General features: G+C 42.3%; 1 protein-coding gene across 3 annotated transcripts in view; it reads left to right on the forward strand.

The window, feature by feature from the left end:
* Window positions 1-1929: 1929 nt before the first annotated feature.
* The window catches only part of antxr2a (ANTXR cell adhesion molecule 2a), a 75903-nt gene continuing 56075 nt past the window's right edge, over window positions 1930-21757 (forward strand). The window contains exons 1-11 of one of the 3 annotated variants that reach the window (XM_061071515.1): window positions 1930-2160; window positions 2283-2467; window positions 6417-6488; window positions 9264-9335; window positions 10188-10269; window positions 10361-10465; window positions 10597-10665; window positions 12171-12251; window positions 16513-16573; window positions 17672-17767; window positions 18816-18885. In XM_061071515.1, the coding sequence (XP_060927498.1) occupies window positions 2295-2467; window positions 6417-6488; window positions 9264-9335; window positions 10188-10269; window positions 10361-10465; window positions 10597-10665; window positions 12171-12251; window positions 16513-16573; window positions 17672-17767; window positions 18816-18885 (881 nt within the window). In that variant the 5' untranslated portion in view covers window positions 1930-2160; window positions 2283-2294. Of the gene's footprint in view, window positions 2468-6416; window positions 6489-9263; window positions 9336-10187; window positions 10270-10360; window positions 10466-10596; window positions 10666-12170; window positions 12252-16512; window positions 16574-17671; window positions 17768-18815; window positions 18886-21757 lie in introns of all 3 variants that reach the window. The other 2 variants (XM_061071517.1, XM_061071514.1) reach the window with 2 other exon arrangements.

The raw sequence follows: 21757 nt of genomic DNA on the forward strand, positions 1-21757 counted from the left end.
CAACAGGAGCGGTGAGCGATCAGATAAGACCGAACCTGGAGTTTCCTGTGTGTCTTACCACATGAGGCAATTAAGGTTTATTGTAACCTGAGGGCAGGGAATTTCCTTTCCAGGCCATGCTCATGACCCTGGTAGATAACTTGTCATCCGCAGAATTGTAAGATAGAGTGTGAACAGTATCACAGAGGGTAGGCACAATAAGTACACCAACCTTTCCAATAAACAAATGTTGTTGCTTATAATTATTACTAGTAGTGACATCTGTAGAGGCATGAGTATTACCAGTAGCTATATCTGCATTCTTTATCAAAATGGCACAGCCTAGACATTGAGAGACAACCCAATGCGTGACTACTTTTATTTTTAATACATAAAGTAAATTTAAAAGTAAGTATTTTTTACTTTTACTTAAGCAGGATTGTTGATGTAGTACTTTTGCTTTTACTTAAGTATATATTTTCCTGGGTACTAAACTTCAGTACTTCCTCCACCACTGCTCATGACACAAAGCTATAGGAACTCTAGTTGTGTAAACTAACCATAATTGTTGATGGAATGGTTACTTACAGTAATATCTGAAATTGACATACTCATGGTGTTGGTCACCATCAACACAGCCTGAGGGGGAAGAACGTCACAGCAGTTATGAAATGTTATTATTACTCATCTAGATGCAACAGGTACAACTGTGAAAACATTTGACTCATCCATCCGGTTATTTCCTGGAAGACTCCTGGAACTTTTGGAACGCCACTCGGCCACATGTTCATATTGCAGTCGGTTAAAAGCTGCGGCAGCGAGTGGCAGCGGCGAGTGGCAGCGGCAGGAGGAGGAGGTGCCAGGTCCACATCCAGTCTGCCATGTTTGGGGATTTTAAATCACACAATGAACCGTCCATGCTGAAGATGGAGGCGCCTGCAGGTTGCTTCATGTGTCATGAATAAAAAAAACATAATTACATCATCCCTCATGTTGCTGCACTGGTAAATATCCTGTCTGACAACACACTGTAGATAAAGATGGACGACGTGTTTCCACCTCCTCCCACTGTCCAGAAATATCGTCTTCGACCTGCATGATGTCATTTAGAACCAACATTTGTTTTGTTTTTTCATATTTATGCATTGGTTCCACCACAGGGAATCAAACCCTCAACCCTCAAGTTAATGCCTTCGTGTTGCAGTTTACAAAGTCTGTTAAATCTGAGGAGAAATTAAATGAATTGTAGATATTGTTGACGTGACATTATGAAGTGGCCTTGAACAAAAGAGGAAACAGATGTTATTGGGTGTGTGAGCTCCAGCTGGACTTCACACTGATGCTGCATTCAAGAGCTGCCGGAAACACTGGACTCCAAATTAAACTAAAATATAAACATCCATCTACTTATTCCACAAATGTTTGTCTGTATGTTTGGTGAATATCTCGTGAACCATTCATATTATCGACTTCATGTCTCTTGTTATAGCCAGAGAAGCTGAGTTTGATGCTTGGACACTTGAAATGGTTAAAATTGATCTGCAGATAAACCAGGTGGGATGAGCTCATGGTTTTCTAACTTCATTCTGCTCCATTGACTGTGTGTTAACAACATCCAGCACACAAACAACTGAAGGGGACAGTATATTTCTGTTTGAGGAGGACTCACTCGTGAGAAGAATAATTCTGAGACTCTGCAGAATCAAACCAGGACGAGCACACAGCAGATTTAAGAACAGGGACTTCACTGATTTGTGTGAAAGTATTTTCCATAATATAGTAAAAAGAAATCACTTGAATGGTTCATGCAAAATAAAAACATGTCCTGTGTTTCTTTAATTCTGTAAATCATAACAATGTGAGATCAGTGTAGGTCGGGTCTTGATCGCTCAGATATCCGAGCTTTGTAGGTGCACCTGAACGCAGCCTAACTTTTCCTCCCGAACCCTGAACTTTTCCTTCAGCTCAGAGAAGTTTCCTCGGAAGTTTCCTCTGAAGTTCCCTGGGCTCGTTTCCTTCAGCTCGGTGAAGTGTCCTCGGCTCGTGTCCTCAGCTGTCCCCTAGGTGTCTCCTTGTCCCCTGGAGACTTGTCCTCCTGACGTCACAGAGGATGTGACCGAACCGTGACTCAAGAACCATGCAGAGCCTTCACGCCTGCTGACGTCAGAGCCTGTCGTGCAGGTCAGTGCTCGGGACTCACTTTGTTTTGGAGGAAGAACTTTTGAGTCTCGTTGACTTTTCACAGCCGCTTCCTTCTTCTTCTTCTTCTTCTTCTCTATTCCTCCTCCTCCTCGGACATGAAGCAGCCGGAGACAATGTGGCGGCAGCTGTCGGGACGTGTGGCCGCGCTGGGGGACGTGTTGGACGGCAGGAGTCGGTGGAGGACCTCGGTGCTGGCCCTGGTCCTCCTGGTCCTGCTGGCCGCGTCCTGCCGGGCGGAGGAAGCCTCCTGCCACGGAGCCTACGACCTGTACTTCGTCCTGGACAAGTAAGTGAAGTGGAGGAGGGGGGGGAGGAGGTTGTGTTGTTGTGTCAGTTCTCAAGTTGCAACAATGTTTCACTTTGCTGCACAAAGACAACAAGAGAACAAGGTTCGATTCCTGGGATGGTGCCGCCTGATGTCTTCAGACACTTCTCCACATGCGATAACAAACTCTCAGTGAAGATCTTTCTGAGTTCAGACCCGACCGGTCGCGGCAGGTCCAGCCCGAGTCCCAGCTTCGTTTAACCCCCTGAGGCGAACTGGGATTGGTCCATACTTAAAACACTGATTAATTGGTTGACTGATTGCTTGGCAGTGGTTGTAGTGGTTTTCACAAAGTGCTTCCTGGTTGTGGGAACTGTTGTTGCTCTATAAAATGTAAATTCTCAACCTAACTATGTAAAGTACCTTGAGATAACATATGTTTTGATTTGAGCCTTAACAAATAGAGTAGAGTTGAATCAATGCCACATTATGAAATAGACCTTTTTACATGGACACTGATCTTCCACTTGAACTTCTCCAGTGTTTGGTTTAACAAAGCTACAAAACAATGAAGCTCACCCGGTGTAAAACCACAGAGTTTCATGTTTCTGACCAACAAGACAAACCAAAACAACCAAAACAACCGAAACCGTAACAACCACTGGTTTCACTTCATTAATTTATTGTATTAAAATGTTTAAGCAATGCCATCATTGTGTTGTTAGGAGCATAGAAATCAATGTGCCGCTACAGGATCTTTTACTAAACACAAACAGACATGATGATGGGGAGTTCAGTGGTTATTGAGGAGGAGGAAGATGAGGAAGAGGAGGATGAGAGCCCTCAAAACAAACTTTTGAACATGAACGTGACCTTTTCCACATCCTGAGCTCTATCTGCCGAAGGGTGAACCGAACCTGAACCACCGCTGCCTCCAGGGAGGAAAGCTGGTTATGAGGTTTGTCCCACAACCTGTTTTATAAAGATGGTCATAAACAGTTCCTCCTCCATGTTGGTGGATGGGACATAGGGTTAAATTAAGAAGTCACAGTCTATTGTTTGTCCCCTTGTTGCTCTCCTGACCCGACTAACATCAGGAAATGATTATGAAGAAGAATCTCGGCTTGTCCGCTTGTACTTTCCCCCAAACTTTAAAAAGTCCTTTAGTCTTTTAAGTCCCTCTCTGTCCTATGGGATCATCTAAAACAGATTTGATCCTCGTGTTACCTCAACATTTTCGACCTTCTTCAATCGTAGAATGAGACTAAAAACAGTTGTTAAATCGGGCGTGTTGATCTTGCAATGTGACCACAAAGAGCTGTTTTGTCATTTGGAGCATACTTAGAAAAAAGCCTTCACTTCCTGTGTCTTTCATGTGCTCGAGTCTTCTGCTTCAAGCACTCAGACAGCTCCCTGCCAGATTCAGTGGCTTCAGCAGAACTTTGCAGAGCTGCAGCAGCGTCATGCACAAAGACCTCACATGCATTCTGAGAGTTTACAGTTTCTGTTTTGAATCCTGTCCTCCCTCGGCCTGGACAGGAGCCAGCGTCTCAGGGCCGTTGAGTTGCAGCGCCGCTTCCCCCCCGACCTGGTTTCAAACCCCACTCCACCCTCGTCTAAATTGCCAAATTACCGGATGATGACATTGATTATTCGTTGGACCGTGTTTCTGTGCACATTTGTACGTTAGGGGCGTGTCTGGTGCACAGATGCAAGTTTGGGTTTGTGAAATGTAGAAGCCTGATTCGTGGTGATTGTGACATCCTGAGTTCACAGGACTTGTTTTGCCTGAGTGTTATCTGCAGGGAGAAATAGCTCCGCTGTGGAGTTTCCTGATTCTACTGATAAGACTAATGTGCTAACGTCAGCACTTTAATTTACAAAGCCTCTGGACAAAGAGGTTTTTGTGCAGATTTGGGGAATTCTGACCTTTATTCTGACTTTCTGCAGATGAAGATTTCCTCGGAGGCCAGGTCATGAAAGTTTTTCTGTGTTTGGTTTTCCACACACTCAGGTAGCTCTTTCCAAGGAAGTGTCTCTCGGCCTTATTAGTTCAGGCGAGTTTTCCACTTGAGCTGCAGCTGCAGAGGAGGAGCAGAGAAACTGGTGCAGGTCAAATACTCGGGGTAGAGATTCTAAATCTGGTTCTATTTTAAATCAAGTTCCCAAAAATCACAGTTTAATGATGTAATGAAAAACTCCCTATTGTTCATTTGGTGAACAAGCACAGTGATTCACCCATCAAAAAAACTTTGAAAACTTTAAGAACAACTGTATTCACGGTCATATTATCGGACTATTTATTGATCCCAGTCCTGTTCAGTTTTTATCTTTTTAACTGAAGTTATTTATTTAATTTATCAGCCACTGTTAAAGTAAATGTCACATACATTTTGAGGGCTTGTATTCAGGACTATTGGGAACAACAACACACGTTTGCTTCCTGATTGGCTCTTGTACTTTCTCTCAGTAACAGATTCACCTCATCATTGCACCTAGGAAGGAAATGCTCTGACTTACCGTCACAGAAGTTATATTTTCGGCCTCTGATCATTTGCATATCTGTTTATATCCTTGTAGCGTGCACACCAGCAGTTTCCATGTGTGGACATGTGGCGTGAAGATGCTCATCAGGGCTGAGATTACTCATTTTAAAGCGAAAACACATTTGTTGCCTTAAATGTGATATAACTGTATTAATTTGATTGTGATGACATCTGAGACAGCTCTGAATCTCTCTTTTCTACTCGATTTATTGCCTCTTTCTGTCTGCTAGTGTGTTTGTGATCAACATGTGAACATCTGGATACGTAGCATTAGCATTGGAAGCTAGCGTTGCACAACAAAGTGAGATTCTGGAGGGATGAGTGCTTACAGATCACAAAGAAGTTACAATCCAGTTTCCCTCGAGCGCCTCATCTGATCAATAACAGATGAGTTCCGGGGCCAGATACCATTAATTTGTCTCCCTCCTTTAACCGCGGTGCAAACACTTAACCACAATTAACCACCGCTAATTACCCAGTGACACTCAAATCCTGTCAAAGTGCCGTGGAACTTTGTTTCACCCGTGACCTTGACTGGAGCAGCTGGGGGGGGGGGGGGGGGGGAGGAGAGAGAGGATGACAGATGAGCCTCCTAATGGTCAAACTCGTCTGTTTTATGTTCTCCGCACATACATTGAATTGTAATTATTGGTTTAATTACCTCTTACATCAAGGGCACATTTTACTCACTGTACCCACGGTGGTCAGGTTGACTTATCGAGGGGCGGGCGGGGCCACAGGGCCACAGGGTGACGCCCACCTCACTGCGGTTTGTCCTTGGTCACAGCCAGAAACTTATATTTTTCTTTTTTAAGTCTTAATTGGTTTTAACGAGAGTCTTTAAAACAAATTAAGACTAAACACCTGAAAGGAAAACCTCCTCTTCTTGGTGTTCTTGTTTCACATCGGCTGAATGAAGAGAGACATCCTTTTTTAATTTGAATATCTTGATTCTCAGCTAATTGGTTTTTAATTAAAGGGTCAAACTTGTTTTGAAAAGTTGTACAAAAATGTTTATTTGAATTAAAAATGGACTAATGTTGTGTTGACCACCTCAGAATGAAGGTGGTGCAGTTCCCTCCTACTCTGTCTCACAGCTCTCAGTTCATACGATCATATCACTTTAGTTATCTCTATTTTTTCCCTACACTTTCTTTTTTCGGATAAAACAAATCCCGACTCCTCCGGCCAACTCGATTTGAACGCTCCTGTGAACGTGTGAGGACTCGAGCAGCTGAAGCTACGCTACACAGATTTATCCCTCACAATTATCCAGCATGTGGCCGGTGTTAATGTCCAACTGTGGCACAAAGCACGATTACTGTACAGTATACATTTTTTTTTTTTTGTGTGTGTAACTCCCCAGCACTCAATCTGCTGCGGCTGCCGAGCTGTGAGCTGACTCTTGTTTCCCTCGGTTTCAGGTCTGGAAGCGTCTCCGCCGACTGGATCGAGATCTACTCGTTTGTGAAGAACCTCACCGACAGATTTGTGAGGTGAGCATGAGGTCACGAGTGTCCTCTCGCGTCTCCTCTCTGGAGGTGTGATATATTTATTCATGTGGAACCGGGAAGCGTTTCACAATGCTCGTGTTTTCGAAATAAGAAAAAAAACACACATGAAGTGAAAAATCACACTCCCTGAATCTGGCTTTGCACGGAGCCTCGGAGCGAAGCAGCAACTTAATGTTTATGGCGACACGGAGTTATAGCAGGGAACATATAATAAATCAATAAAAGCTCAAGTACGTAGTAAATACGAGGATTTAACGCCGAGGCGAGATATTCACCATCTCCTCAAAAGTTGTCGCGGCACACCGACAACACAAGCGACAGCCGCGAGTGGAGACGAATGATAAGTGAACATCAGTGGGATTGTTTTATGGGATAAACGTCAATAATTCACGAGCAGGCATGGGGCGACTTCCCACCTGTTTCATTTTGCATAAACCGCGGCTTCCTTTCTCTACATTATTCATCGAATCCAAAATGACCACAAAATTAAAAAAAAACGGGGAGAAGCCGGCTTGCGTAACGTTTTGATTCGAGCGGCGCCTGCCAGCACAGGACAGACGGTGGCGACCCAGCCAGAATCAAGTGGTTGGTTGAAGAAAATAGCAAAGGCACCAGGTGGGAGTGGGTGGCAGAGAGGAGCAGTCTTCTGGGCTGTGAGAATGGCCATTTGCACCGGGGAGGGGAGAGGAGAATGGTGGCGGTGGTGGTGGTGTGGGGGGTGTGTGGGGGGTGGGGGGGTCCGGCTCCACACGACAATGTACAGTAAAGCAAAAGAACACTGGAAGGCAACGAGGACAATCTGCTAAACAATGCCCGACTCACCAAGAGCACTTCTGTTCCGCCATGTGGAGCAAACTGGACTCCCTTCTTCAACCACCCCCCCAATCCCACCACCACCACCACCACCACCTCCCCCCTGATTTGTCCTTGGCATCGCCCGCCTCTTCATCCCAACTCTTCCTCAGAAGGAGTAATACACCAGCAGCAGCAGAAGAGGTAACGTATATATCCGATAAGTCGCCCACCCACGATTTCTCCTCCGTGAGTTTCTAGTCCACATATGACTGAAAGTTGCAGACAGGATGTGGATGTATGCGGCTGCTAACCGCTTCCTGCCAAATCTGCCCGTGTGGCCTAAAGATTGTGCTATGTTTGCGTGGGTGGATGGCGACTGGGCCGTGTGTCACGTGGGTGAGAAGTATCAGCTCCATCTCCTTATGCTCCGAAGACTCCGGATCCCTGAAGGAGACTCGGCAGCGCTCGAGTATCTGAAGTTTGAGTCGCTCTATGGAAGCTGGGAAGTTCCCCGAGTCCGGTTCTTCACTAACGCAATACTTAATTTAAATACTTTCCTGGGATACACCTGATTTTGACTGTTTTACTCCACTTTGTACTTTACATTGAAATGAGGGCTGGACCTGCAACGCTCACATATTCTCTTCAAAGACAAATTCTGATGAGCAGAACTCTATTTGGGATTTAATATATCTGCATTTCATAATAACAGTAAATTTAATAAATAATAAACTTAATTTACAAAGCACTTTACATTGGTGGCACATTTCAGCACTCAATATGATCAGGAAATAATTTAATACAGCAGAAATTAAACAGTAAAAAACATAATTAACACAACAATAATATAATAATACAAATAACAAAAACGTTTTTTTTTGCTTAAATTCATATAAAACTCAAGCTAAACCAAATTTTTTCACTTGGTACATTGGACTAAGAGAATTTTAATCAAATGTCTTAACACATTTTAAGTTGCTGCCGTTGTAATGACAAATTAAGTGTTTAAATATTTAATAATGTTAATATCTGCTTTGATCAGTAGTTTTTATTAAAGACGACAAGTCTTGAAAATATTCATGTTTGTTGATCAATGTAGACTTTTTAGACTTAATTGTAAAATTTGTTATTTTTCAGCTTTTCGATTTAAATATATTTTTGTTAAATTATTCAAGAAAATAATATTGAATATATCATTATTATTATTAAATTACTATAATTATGTAAAAACCGCTATGGCAAAAGTGCTGTATTTCTGTGTCACTGATATTTAGACACAAACACAAGCGTCCACAGTTTTTACAGTTACAATACTGTTATTTACACCTAATACATTTTACTGGCACATTTTACTGCTGATGCTTTACTTTTATTTAGGTAAAATCAAATGACTTCTTTTTTATTCCTTCACGACGTTGCTGTGTAAACATGTGAAGATCATGTTCTCAACACGAGCTGGTAAAATAAGTTTTCGCCTCTGCTCTGATTTGTGTTTTCACAAACTGAAGAATCTCTGTGGTCAGTCCCACCTTTTAAAAATACAAAAGTCACAGGTACAAAGTACATGTTCGTGCAACAGGACATGTGTGTGTGTTTGTGTGTGTTTGTGTGTTTTACGTGTGACTCATCGTCACCACATCATGTTTCCTGCACGTCGATTATTCACTTCAGTCACACACTAATATTAGTCCACGGCTCCTTCTGTTGCTCTGTAATCCTCCTGAAGTCAACTCATGTAGAAGCTGTTTCATGCAACTGACTCTGACTCCATCATGTCACTGTGTGTGTGTGTGTGTGGGTGGGTGGATGTTTGATGAAGAGGATGAAGGACACAAGGGAAGATGAGTTCATGGAGAAAAGAAAAATAAACTGTTGTGTTTCTTTCAAGCAGGAAGTTGTCTCCAGGTTTAGATAATCTGGATTAATCTAAGGATCATTGATTTTTTTCTTGTTCCTCTCCAGCCCCAGTATGAGAGTCTCCTTCATCGTCTTCTCAGCCAAAGCGACTGTCCTGCTGCCGCTGACCGGAGACAGGTACTGAGCTCTGAACTTACACTCTGCACACGTGTGACACTGTTAACGTCTTCATATCACCATCAGACGTGTAACTTCTCATTATCCAATATAACTGCAAGAAAATTCCAGACTAAAATGATAATTTTTCCTCATTTTGCACAGTTCTACCATTGAACGTGTTTGAGTTATAGTTTTGAGCACTTGTATTATTTAACATTAAGCTTTTTTAACCTTCTTAGCCAGAAGAAGACGTGCTTTTATAATTTTGGGCCAAATTTTAAAAAGGAAAGTCTGAAGTAACTTATTTTCCCCTCAGGGTTTTGACTCTAACATGATTTATAGAACCTGAACATGGGAAGGAAAATTAGAGATATTCCACATCAGGAATCATGCAGTATAACCATGAGGTACTCTAAAAATAGTAATGATATTTACAACATAGACAGGACTGTTATACAATGTATATATTGAAATTATTAACATGACTTTTATGCACCATCATCCAAATTTGCTCTTGTTTTAAAACTGCAATTCTCTTCCAAGAATCTCTCACAGTGTTTTTTTGTGCAGTTACAACTTGAGATCTTTTTTAAAAGTTTGCATGTTGACTTCAGGCTGAAACTTTAGAAACAAAAAACCCGCTGAAATTGTCTAAATTAACAACTTCTCTTTTTTGTCTTTATTACAAGAACAACCTGTTAATGGTTTTCACCACAACCACAAATTTATTGTTAAGCCACTAATCTTAGATCTGGGTTCGGATCCTTTTTAAAGAGGGGGAAACAAAACCCCAGAGTCCTGCTGTGACTTCAGCTCAGCAGAGAACACGTGGACCACAGTGCTGATCACTTATCTTGTGTGTGTTTGAAGGTACGAGATCGAAGAGGGTCTGGAGCGGCTGCGAGCCGTGAAACCAGCCGGGGAAACGTATATGCACGAGGGAATCAAAGAGGTCAGTTTACTCTCTCTCCGACAAACCTGCTCCACAACCACGTCTGTTGAAAAGCCGAGTGTGACGATCTGTCTTGTGTTTGAACCCGAAGGCCAAGGAGCAGATTCAGAAACAGTCCAAGAAGTCCTCCAGCATCATCTTGGCTCTGACCGACGGGAAACTTGATGTTTACGTCAACGAGCTCACGGTGAAAGAGGTCAGATCGTTTCCCTCCACACCAAAAGTCTTTCCTGAAGTGCAAGTGCTGTTTTCTTTCACAGTGTTTTGACCTTTTCTCTTTCCTTCCCGTTCGACCCGCTACACGTCGTCCTCTTTGTGACGGAGCAGGCGGATGAGGCGAGGAAGTACGGCGCCCGTGTTTACTGCGTGGGCATCAAGGACTTTGACGAGCAGCAGGTGAGAGAGCTTCAGTCTGAATCTGTCGCTGAACGTACGCTCGGCGTGAGACGCGCTTCCGAGCTGGAAGTGTGACAAGAAAAGGTGAAACAGTTGTAACATCGCAGACTAAACAGCCTTAAAGAGATATTCCACCTAAAAACTCCCACTTCCTGAACCATAACAGGAAAGAGGAAGTCATTAATAACAGAAGAGAAGCTTTAGGGACATGTTTTCATGGCAGAAAAACAAATATGCATAAAACTTTTAAACTATTCTTTCAGGAAAATCCACTTTGCAGATGTTAAACTGCAGTTTGCTCCACGTTTGGTCAAAATATGGTGAAATATGTTGATTCCAGCCGAGCTCTGGAGCTTCAAGGACGCAGATATCTGTTGATCTGGAATGTTCTTCCAATTTTTTAGTTTATTTTTTGCCACAAATCATAGATTAAGAGTCCAACACATGTTCAAACCCGGGGGTTTACAGGTTATGTGGCTTTGTGTGTTTGCTGAATGTTTAATGATTAGCATCACAATCAGCTCTCAAATGGAAAAAAGATCTCAACTAAAAACCTAAATTTATTGTTAAAAACATAACTAATAAAACAGCAGCTATATGAAACTATTAAATACTAATTTGATCTGTGGATTCTCTATTAAATCCACTTTATCTAAGCCTCATATTAAAGTTTGTAGCTTTATTTATTACACATACAGCTGCTTAAAAAAGTCTAACACCTAAAAAACCACATTTAAAATCCACTAGATTCACATTTTTATTTGGATCTGCACCAATTTGCACAAACTCATAGATGCTAGGCCTCTAAATAAGCCAGATTTTTGTAATTATTGTAAGGGAAATTGTTTAACTTGATAAAATGCCCCTTTTTGCAACGTTAAATAAAAAGGTAAACATTTTCGGTATAATAAAGATTAATATGGTTTTCCCCTGACACAAACCGTTCTGTAGTGCTTTTGCAAAATATAACCTTCATGGCAAAGGTAATGAAACTAGGACACCCATCAATATTACAAACAGGCACACACTAAGTAATAGTAATACTTTTTAATTTAAAGTAGAAACTGAAGTAAAAGTCTTTTTATTTTGCCTGTTTCAATCAGTTTCTGACCCATTACTTCTCTGTTTATTAATCAATATGTTTAATCTGGTCACTGGTTCATCCATCACTTCTCTGCTGGTGTAATCTTAAGTCAGTGAAGTCTGTAGTTCTCCTGTTTCTCCTCCACCCGTCACCACGGCCTGTCCCCTGTAACCATTGGTAACCATCCTGCGATCCGCTCTTATTAAGTCATAAACAAAGACAATGTTTCTCCCAGTTTGTGCACATTTTTTTTTTTTTTTACAGTTGAGTGTTATGAAGTGTTTGCCACAGTCATGCCATCTGCTTGGTCTCCTGCTGCCCATGATCTGAGAGGAAAGAAAGACACTGCTCCGTCATTAAGAAAAGAGAAGAAAGCAGCGTTTAAATCAGACGTCTCTTCTCTCTCTCGTGTCTCCGGCAGCTCGCCGAAATCGCCGACACCAAGGACCAAGTGTTTCCTGTCAAAGATGGCTTCCACGCTCTCAAAGGCATCGTCAACTCGGTGAGTTTTAGCTTTTTACTCCTCCGTCTGTGTGTCGGTTCACGTGAGATCAGGAGGAGGCTTTGCTCTCTTTGCTCTCTTAAGAAACAACTGAAGGTGCAGACTGATGGAAAGTTTGGTGAATTCACCAAATCGTGTTTCCTGTCTTGACCTCCTGGAAGTTTATCACAAACCTCAGTGAACTTCCCGCAAAGCTGCGTGGAAAACATTTGCAGAAACGCCGCTCGGTGTTTCCTGGGAGAAGGAAACGTGCAGAACACTGGACTCTGGAGCGGGAGCAGCTTGACAGTTAGTCACTGTCCATATGACATCAGGGTTCTCATTGTGTTGAGTGTCAAAACTCTCTCGAGCGGCATCAGCGCCTCAACGCCTTAACGCTTTTATTATTTCGATAAAAACTTCAGAATAAAAGCCAGTAAAACCCATCGAATCCATCTGGTCAGTTTGAGAGTAAGAGTCCGTGAAACAGTGTTTATATTATGAAGTTTCCCCCCCGCTCCCTGCCAGCCAATTAGCGATACTTTCCGTCCGCTGCGGCTCTCGGGCCTGAGCGCTGTCAGCCAAGGCGGGGGGGGTTTGTGTGGCAACATTTGTACATGATCGTGAGCCCAGAGTCGGCCGAGGCGCTCTGACCTGAGCCGGACTTGGACACGAGAGTCGGAGCCGACAGGGCCGGCAGTGTTGAGGAGCCGAGCGGAACCAGACAGAGCTGCTCCGACGAGCGGCGAGGAAGAAGTGATGCAACGCCACGAGGGTGTGGCCTGTTTTCTGAGAGTGAGCTCGACAGAGGAGGAGGAGGAGGAGGGTCGGAAACTGTGGCTCAGTCTGCGTCTCACACAGGAAGAACAACCTCTGATCGCAAACTCAGATTTTTTTATGATAAAATGTGCATAATTCTATTTGAGACATTAAATTCACCTTCAGAATTGAATCTGTTTAAATTTGAGTTTAGAAACATTGAACTTGTAGCCTTGGAAATATCAGGTCGGGTCCTGGTGGCTCAAACGTGTCCGGGCCTCTGTCACCAGGGCCTGAGGATAAGAAACTAGTAGATTTACTATAAAATAATTACTTCTTTTAAAGTAATACATGTGTTACTGCCTTTTTATTTTGTTGTTTTATTACTTTCCTTCTTTTATTTGTATTTTTATTAACATTTATTTGATGCTGTCTTATTGCTTTTATTAATTCATTTTTCTATCAGCGTTAGAGGTGCTATATAAATAAAGTTATTATTATTATCAAGTGGGTTTTTTCAAACAGGAATTTTCTTTGTTGTTTGGTGCATAACAAACATATTAGGTAGAACAAATATTAAATAAAGTTTTGCACCTGATTGCAAAACTATGCACTAACATCAAATGTACTGCATAAATTAAAGGTAAAAACTTATAAATTTAGATACTCTATATGCAATGTGTTGAATATTGTGCAGAACATTTGCAGGTAGACAATGTTGTGTGCATTCATCTAATGCATTATATTAATAATGGGTCATTGTCGGTGAAGGTTGTTGATGAAAAAAATATATCAGGTTCCAATGCATGTTGCATATATTTGCAGCAAAATTATTCAAAACAGTTGCTGGTTAAAAGTGAAAAGGGAACTAGAACTTTACTTAACACTTTAACAGGCCCCTTGGTTAAAGTCACTGAATCCAGATGTTTACTTTGACCAGCACCAAATGAAAAACACTCATAAACATCAGTCCACTTAATATGTCAGATCTTTTAAAAATAAAGATCCATGAATTATTGTCTGAGAAACAAACAGAAATGTCAAAAACGTCCTATTTTATAATGACCCTGGATCCGCCCACATCCTTGTGTCGTTGAAATCAGTCCAATAAGTCTTTCTGATATTTCCAAGGAGCATGTGAATCCATCTTGTAATAATTAAGGTTAAATTGAGCTCAAAGCCTCTGGAAGCTTGGAGTTGATTATCGATCATTTGATCTGATCTTTCAAATGCTCTCAGTCTTTTTTCCACGAGGCTGTTCTTCTCATTGAATCCATATTTTCTGCATTTTTAATGACACGTCAACACTTTTTTATGAAACGTATCAAAGCCTCTATAAGATGCTCCTGCTACAGAGCTCATCCCCTCAGCTCTTTTGAGACCTAGTGATGCTTCATCCAAACGAAAACGTGCAGCATTCCTCTCTGATGAATAATACTGGAGCGTTGACGACTTGGCCTCCGCCTTCCTCTGCTGGATTGTGAGGATTTGAGATCATCTGTGAAGCCTCTTGCTGCCGGAGGATCTGCGCTGCCTCTGTGACCGGCATGACAAAACTCACACAGATAGAGAGAGAGAGAGAGAGGGAGAGAGAGAGGGTTTCTGCTCCCAGTCAGGACATTTATTTTTATTCCCTGCTACACTGGGCCTTTTGTTGCCTAGGCTTCCGTCCTTTTGGGAAAACCAACCCCAAAAACTGCAGCACGGCCACATTGTTATTGTTATTTAAACTCACACTCCAGCTGAGTTAAGCAACATGTACAGTGTCGCAGACTTCCTGTTTAATAATGTATGAGAGAAACGGCCCCAGTGAACCTTTCCACCAAATTATCTCCATAAAACTGATAAAACTCTGGGCCTGATCCTTTCTCAAACCTTGTGAGTTACAACTCTACAATTCTGGCTGCAGATATTTGGACGACTGCCTCCTTCTCCTCCTGCAGCAGAGGAATGTTAGTCACAAGATTCCTGGAGAAATGAAGAGCTGCTGTTTTAGTGTTGAACCAAACGGACGCCGATCATCTCAACGTTCAAAACTCAGATTATGAATATCTGCAAACCTCCAGCGTGAGGATCTTCCCTCCCGAACAAATCACTTCATTTACTCTTTGAATTTGAGTTTAAGATTTTCCCTTTTAGATCTCTTCTTAGAAACATTGAGCCACTTGTATCATCTGGTCGGGTCCTTGTGTCTCAAACTTGTATTTATATATATGTATGTGAGGCTGTCTTCTTATTGCTTTTATTAATTCATTTTTCCATCAGTGTGAATGAATTTGTGTTGTTACCCCTGAGTCGAGGCACTTTTTAAACCCTGTGTTTAAAGGTGGTATATAAATAAATGTATTATTATCAAGTAGGTTTATTCAAACATAGGAATTTTCTTTGTTTTTTGGTGCATAACAAACATATTAGGTAGAACAAATAAAGGTATAGTTTTGTACCTGATTGCAAAACTATGCACTAAAATCAAATGTACTGCATAAAAGGTAAAAACTTATAAAATTAGATACTCTATATGCAATGTGTTAAATATTGTGCAGAAAATGAGCAGGTGGACAACGGTGTGTGCATTCACCTAATGCATTATATTAATAATGGATCAGTGAAGGTTGTTGATGAACAAAAAATATCATGTTTCTACGCATGTTGCATATATTTGCAGCAAAATTATGAAAATGAGGAAAAGGAACATTCAAAACAGTTGCTGGTTAAAAGTGAAAAGGGAACTAGAACTTTACTCAGCACTTTAACAGGCCCCTTGTTTAAACTCACTGAATCCAGATGTTTATTTTGACCAGCACTAAATGAAAAAAACACATAAACATCAGTCAACTTAATATGTCAGATCTTTTAAAAATAAAGATCCATGAATGATTGTCTGAGAAATAAACAGAAATGTCCTCGCAGTCCATTTTGTTTTATCTCCCTTTTCACCGAGGAAGTGGTCAGACGGAGGAACAGCAGCAGATCCGTTTCCTCCCGGCTGTCATCCCCTCACCCCCCCTCCCTTTCTGACGCTTCCACATCAAACCATCATCTTTAATAAGGCCGCTGTAAACACTCCTCAGACTGAAGTTTTGCCCAACATCAAACGAAGGGTTCAAGTGTCCTGTATCGCCGTTAATATGCTTCTTTTTACCGCCTGTGTCCGGGGATTTGCATAGTTGTCCTTTGTTGATTTATTGAATCATAGCGGACAGTGCGGCTCCGTGACAGTGGGCTCACTCGCGGCCTCTTTATATGTTAATGCGCGATCCCGGAGGTTTTTAATAGAACTGAGGAATGGAATGGTCTTGCATAATTTCCCCATAAAGGCTGACACAGCTGCCGTGTCTGCCTCCTCTCCTCCTCGCCGCTGACGCTCTCCTCCAGACACTGGAGACACTTCTCAGGTGCTTCGTCCCCTTAATCTGTTTTCTAAACGTGACAGAGCTGATAACGACCAGTGGTTGATGTGTTTATTCTCGGGCTGCAAAGCGATAATTTACCCGTTCCCTCTCTTTTCTCCCTCGTCCTCTAGATACTGAAGCAGTCGTGCACAGAGATCCTGAGCGTGGAGCCGTCCAGCGTCTGCGTGAACGGTGAGTGGATCCTCCTGCTCGAGACGTCTGTCCAACAGAAACTGGAAAAGACGTCTCAGGTTCCAGGCAGTGGGGACGTGCTGAGTCAGAGCCGGAGAAGATCACTGTGGCTTGTTGGAAAAAACATCTGACAGCACTCGGGTCATAACAGGAAAAAACCCTCAGAACGTTTAACTTACTGAAGGTTTTTAGACTTTTAAGGCCCACAATTGGGACTTAAGTCGATTTTATATCAGTGGTTCCGAGGAGTTTTAACTTGTGCTTCATCAGGAGTGTCTGTTTATAGAAAGTTAAAACATGAGTGGTGGGAAGTTTCCTTATAAAGCTTTTAATTTGAAGGAGTACAAGATACTTAAAGACGAGTATTGAGTATTTTATTGGAGAATAAATATACATTTGTGTTTCAGAACTTTTTTCTCAATCTTTTTGACAAAAAATTATACAATTTAAACTTTTTTCATATTCGACATTGATGTAAATATCACAATAAATGTCACGTTGATATTTATTTGACATTTAAAGACAGATTTTTATACGAATCTGAGGTCGGTCAATTATGTGTTATACCTCCTCACTGTGTATATACATTACAGTACATTGGCCTTTTGTAATATTACTATTGATGAAAATGATATCGCGATATTAACTGATATTGTTTTAAAACACCAACATGTCCGCTAATAACAGTTTGAGGGACTCACTCGTGTCTGCTGAATGATTTGAAAAGCGCCAGATGTTAGATCTGTATTATCAAGAGTTTTGTCTTATCCAGGTGGAAAAGAGGAGAAGTTCAAGCAGTTTGTCTTTTTGAAGTCAAATACATAAATCGAATCTCTGAAAATCCACCACATTGCTGTAGAAACGTGTACATGACCACAAGGATTGGGAAAAACAAGATATCCCGTATTTAGGGAATCTTCCTTGTTGTGATAATGTCCCTGTAAAATCAAATCTGCATAGAAACAACAGGTGCATATTACAACCTCAAGATGCAGTTGGAAGAAAGTCCAACTATACGTAGACGTCTCTCCTCCTCCTCCTCCTCCTCCTCCTCCTCCTCCTCCTTCTCCCGTCTTATCTTGTGTTTACATTCCACAGAATCCTTCGACATCGTCCTCAGAGGAAACGGCTTCAAACTCGGCCGCAGCAGCGAAGGCGTCGTCTGTAGCTTCATCGTCGGCGATCAAACCTTCAGTGAGTGTCTGAAAAACAACGAGGTGCAAAAAACTACAGCACAAATGTATGGTGCCTTTAGGAAAACACATTTTAATTCACTGGAACAAACTAACAAACAAGCAAAATAGGAAGTCACTCAGTCTCAAGCAGTCGATGTAAACATAGATCTGACCAGGATTCATTAGTTCAATCCTTCTTCTTCCATTCAAACAAGAGACTTCAAACGTTTCTAGAAAGCAGCATAGGCCCCTCCCTTTTGATGACGTCACTGATGACCTCATCAAAAGGTCACGGCCCAGCTCCATGGGCTCAACTCTGTGTTTTTTGTTAAATCTCATCATTGACTGTCTGTGATGTGAGTTGATGGTTTGTCTGTTCGGAGGTGAAACATCCCGGCAGCGCCATCGTCTACTTGATTTGAACCCCCCAAAAGGGGCGGAGCCTCTGCAGGTCACTGTGCCTCCATATTGTCAGGCCTTGATCGGCTCTGTTGAAAAAGCAAAAATCCTTTTTCAGGAAACAAACACCATTTTGGCACCAAATTCCTTTTCTTTTTTTAAAGCTCTGGCCGCAGGATCTGTGGGATCGACGGCTGCCAACGACAACACTTCCCTCTTTTCCCTCTAAGTAATTTTAGATTTGTCATCATTTGACTAAAATACTGGAGCATATTAGATTTGTTTTTTTACTGTCGTCTGAAAGAGGAAGTGGCCGTGAGCAGATGTCTTCCTGTTTGTCCTTTCCCAGTTTGAGGCTGCCTCCTCACATTTGTCCACTTGGGGCATCATCAATAATCTGAAAGACGTGCACGGACACACACACACACACACACACACACACACACACACACACACAAACACACACAGCAAACACTCTTATTATAATCTGTCATCTCTTCATTCAAAGTTGAATATTGTTCAGAGACATGTCCTGTAGTTACCACCTCTGACCAGAGTGGCCGCTGTTTCCCAAAAGTGACATAAGCTTATTTAGAATATTAACAAAATGTCTGAAGTTTTAAAAGAAAAATGATTCATGTAAAAAGCTTGTTTCTCTTGTTTTTCAGATCATAAGCCGAGCGCCGTGAGGAACGATTACCTGCTGTGTCCTGCACCGAAGCTCTATGATGTCGGACAGTAAGTGAATGGACGTGTTGCATATGTGGACATTTTATCAAATATGAGTTTATTAAGAACTAGTCAATTATGTGGTTGTGAAAGTTTATTAATCTAAATTATTTAATCCAACAATAATTCAGCTGTGATCTTAATCTTAATTCTTAATTTAAACTCACACAAGCCTGAGAAGATTTTACTACGTTGTCATGATTCAAATTCTTAATTTAGTTTTTGGTTATTTAAGTTGAAAGACAACGAGGTGAGAAACCTGAAATAAAAGTGATTAACACAATTGTATTAAAGTAGAACCGCTACAAAAATAGTGGTGGAACGTGATGATTGACAGCTGAGACTGACACACAATTGGTTGGATGCGTGTAGGGGTGGGACTTTGGCAGCGTTCATATTTCTGATCTTTGGCGTGGAGATGCTTCATCCGTCTTAATTCACGTTCTTGGCTCCGCCCTCTGGAACTCTCGTCCAGCAGAGATCCCAAAAAACTCACCTGTTCTCCAAAGCTTTTCACCAACAGATCTATTCCCGTTATTATTTTCCAGTATTGGTTTATTCAAATATTACCTTCTTTGTTTTCTGTATTTAAAGGCTCTAAATAAGTCGTTATTATTGAAATCTCCTGTAGCTGCCGTGACCCCTCATGTCCTGTTCCTCCTTATTTTAATTTAATTTATTTTAAATTAAACCCATAGCTGAGGAGCGTAAGGACGCAGTCAACACTGTAGATGCAGCTCCACAGCAAAAATACATCCCATACATAACAACCCACAAAGATTTAAGTGAAATCAGTGTAAAGCAGTAAAGCAAGTGTAAGCATTTATTCCTGGCTGCGTTAGTTATTGTTTGACTTTAACTCCGACTCTGGTTTAATCCCGAAGCACGACAGATGATCGCTAAGGCATTCTAGATGGAACAACAGATTTTCATGTCCTCGCCGACTGCAATCCAATCAAAAATGTATGATTACGAGTGCCGCTGGCTCCTGAAGGCGTTTCGGCTCCGAAGCAGATTATGTTTCATATGATGTCGGTGACGCTGCTTCGGCTCAAAATCAACTTCAGCCTCACCTCAGATAATCTGCTCAGGTTTTAAACCCACGCTGCTCAGGACGACATGTTGTTCTGAGCAGAGCTGAAGGTTGAATAGATGGAGGGATGAGAAAGACGCATGTTTTTGTGTTTGTTGTGATTATTGAAAGTAGAGTTTTTGTTTTTTTTACCTTTATTTGGAAACAATGCACCCCAACCATCGAGTCGTTTGCAGGTTGTCTTGAAGAAAAATGTAAATCAATTGATCAAACTATGTTGAAAACGTGAACGTATTTAATTTAGCGTAAAATTCACAAGTCAAAAAGACTCATTCATGTTCTCAGATACTGTTCGTAAGCGTCTGTACACTTTCTATGATTTTATAAGGGATTAATTGTAGGTTTTTATATATTTTTATTAATCACTCACTCTGTTGAATGTTAAATGTCAGGCTGTATATTCACATTTCCCAGTTTTTTAATTCAAAGACAGTCAGATTAAAAAGATGCAGAACTGAGTAAAACAGGAAATCCTCACATTGGAAAATAAAATCCTGTTTTGAGGGATTAATTATATCAATTGGTTCATTTTTCTTAGCATATAAATGACTTAAAGGGGAAAAACAGTTTATCATCATGACTTGATATTTAATTTGACCTTTGCTCCTTTGCATCCGTCTCAAGTTTGATTGATTTGTAGAATAACAAATCTCGGTGTCAATCATCCGTCTGATTTCACAGTTAATCTCTTTAACTCAAATTGTGGGAATGCGATGATTTTAAATCCTGATTTTCTCTCTTGGATAAAAAAAAATCAGGAGAGCAAAAAAACATCCTCATGTTTTCCACTCGACTTGTTCAGGATACAGTCGAACAGATTCACTCGAGCGACAACATCTGTAAACCGCGGGCCGACGGCGCCCGATCGGAGCCGAGCCGATGCTCCTCCTCCGCGGACGCCATTTGCAGGAAGGCCCTGCTTAATTAACTCTTGGCTGCCGGTGGTGACCCATTAAGTAGTTAGCTGGGCCGGGCGGTGAGTAAACACATCTGTTGGAAGAGCTTTAAAAGGATCCGCGACAGATGCAGCCGTTCCCTGCTCCGCGCCTCCCGTTTGAATTATTCACCACGCACTGAGATTCCAAGCGCCCGGGCCACCTGCACACGGAACGCCGGCGCCCGGGAAACTTCCGTCTCCGTCCATCTGTCTGCCTCTGCTCCATCACCGGGGCGCTCAGGGCGCTCGGGGCGCTCGGCGAACGCCGCTCTACTCAGCCGAGGAACAATCCTTCATTGCGCAATTTGCCCTTTTTTCCACCATGTTTGTTACACGTGGGAGGCGGCTTCTCCTCCTCAGCGGGCGCCGCCACGCCTCCCGTCTTACCCTCGCAGATGTGCATTGTTTGGGAAACATATTTGAAACACGGCAGTGGGCTCGAGCCGAGGAGGAGGCCGCCGCTGCCCCCCCCCTGTCCCGTCCCACCGGGGTCTCCACATCCCGGCTCCATGTCCAGGAATCACCGTGTCCTCAGTCGGTCGTTGAGCTGTGTAGGAGCACTCACGGAGAGGCATCATCTGCCACGACAGCTGTGGCATCAGGCTTCAAACACTGGCAGCTGTCGATGCCCTACCCCCCCTCTCCTTCCCTCCTCCACCCCCCCTTTGTGTATCCCCATTAGGAGACCCCCGGTACCCCCTGCTGGGCCGCCGGGCGCGAGGTTAAGTGGCGGCGCTCCTGCAGCAGCGTGTCCTCACCTGGTGTTTTCACAATAATGACGAAGGGCAAAACAATAACTGAGCCGGGAGTCGACACCTGCTGTACAGAGGAGCAGGTACAGGAGCTGATGC

This window comes from Limanda limanda, chromosome 5, assembly GCF_963576545.1.
Source record: "Limanda limanda chromosome 5, fLimLim1.1, whole genome shotgun sequence".
Lineage (NCBI taxonomy): Eukaryota > Metazoa > Chordata > Actinopteri > Pleuronectiformes > Pleuronectidae > Limanda > Limanda limanda.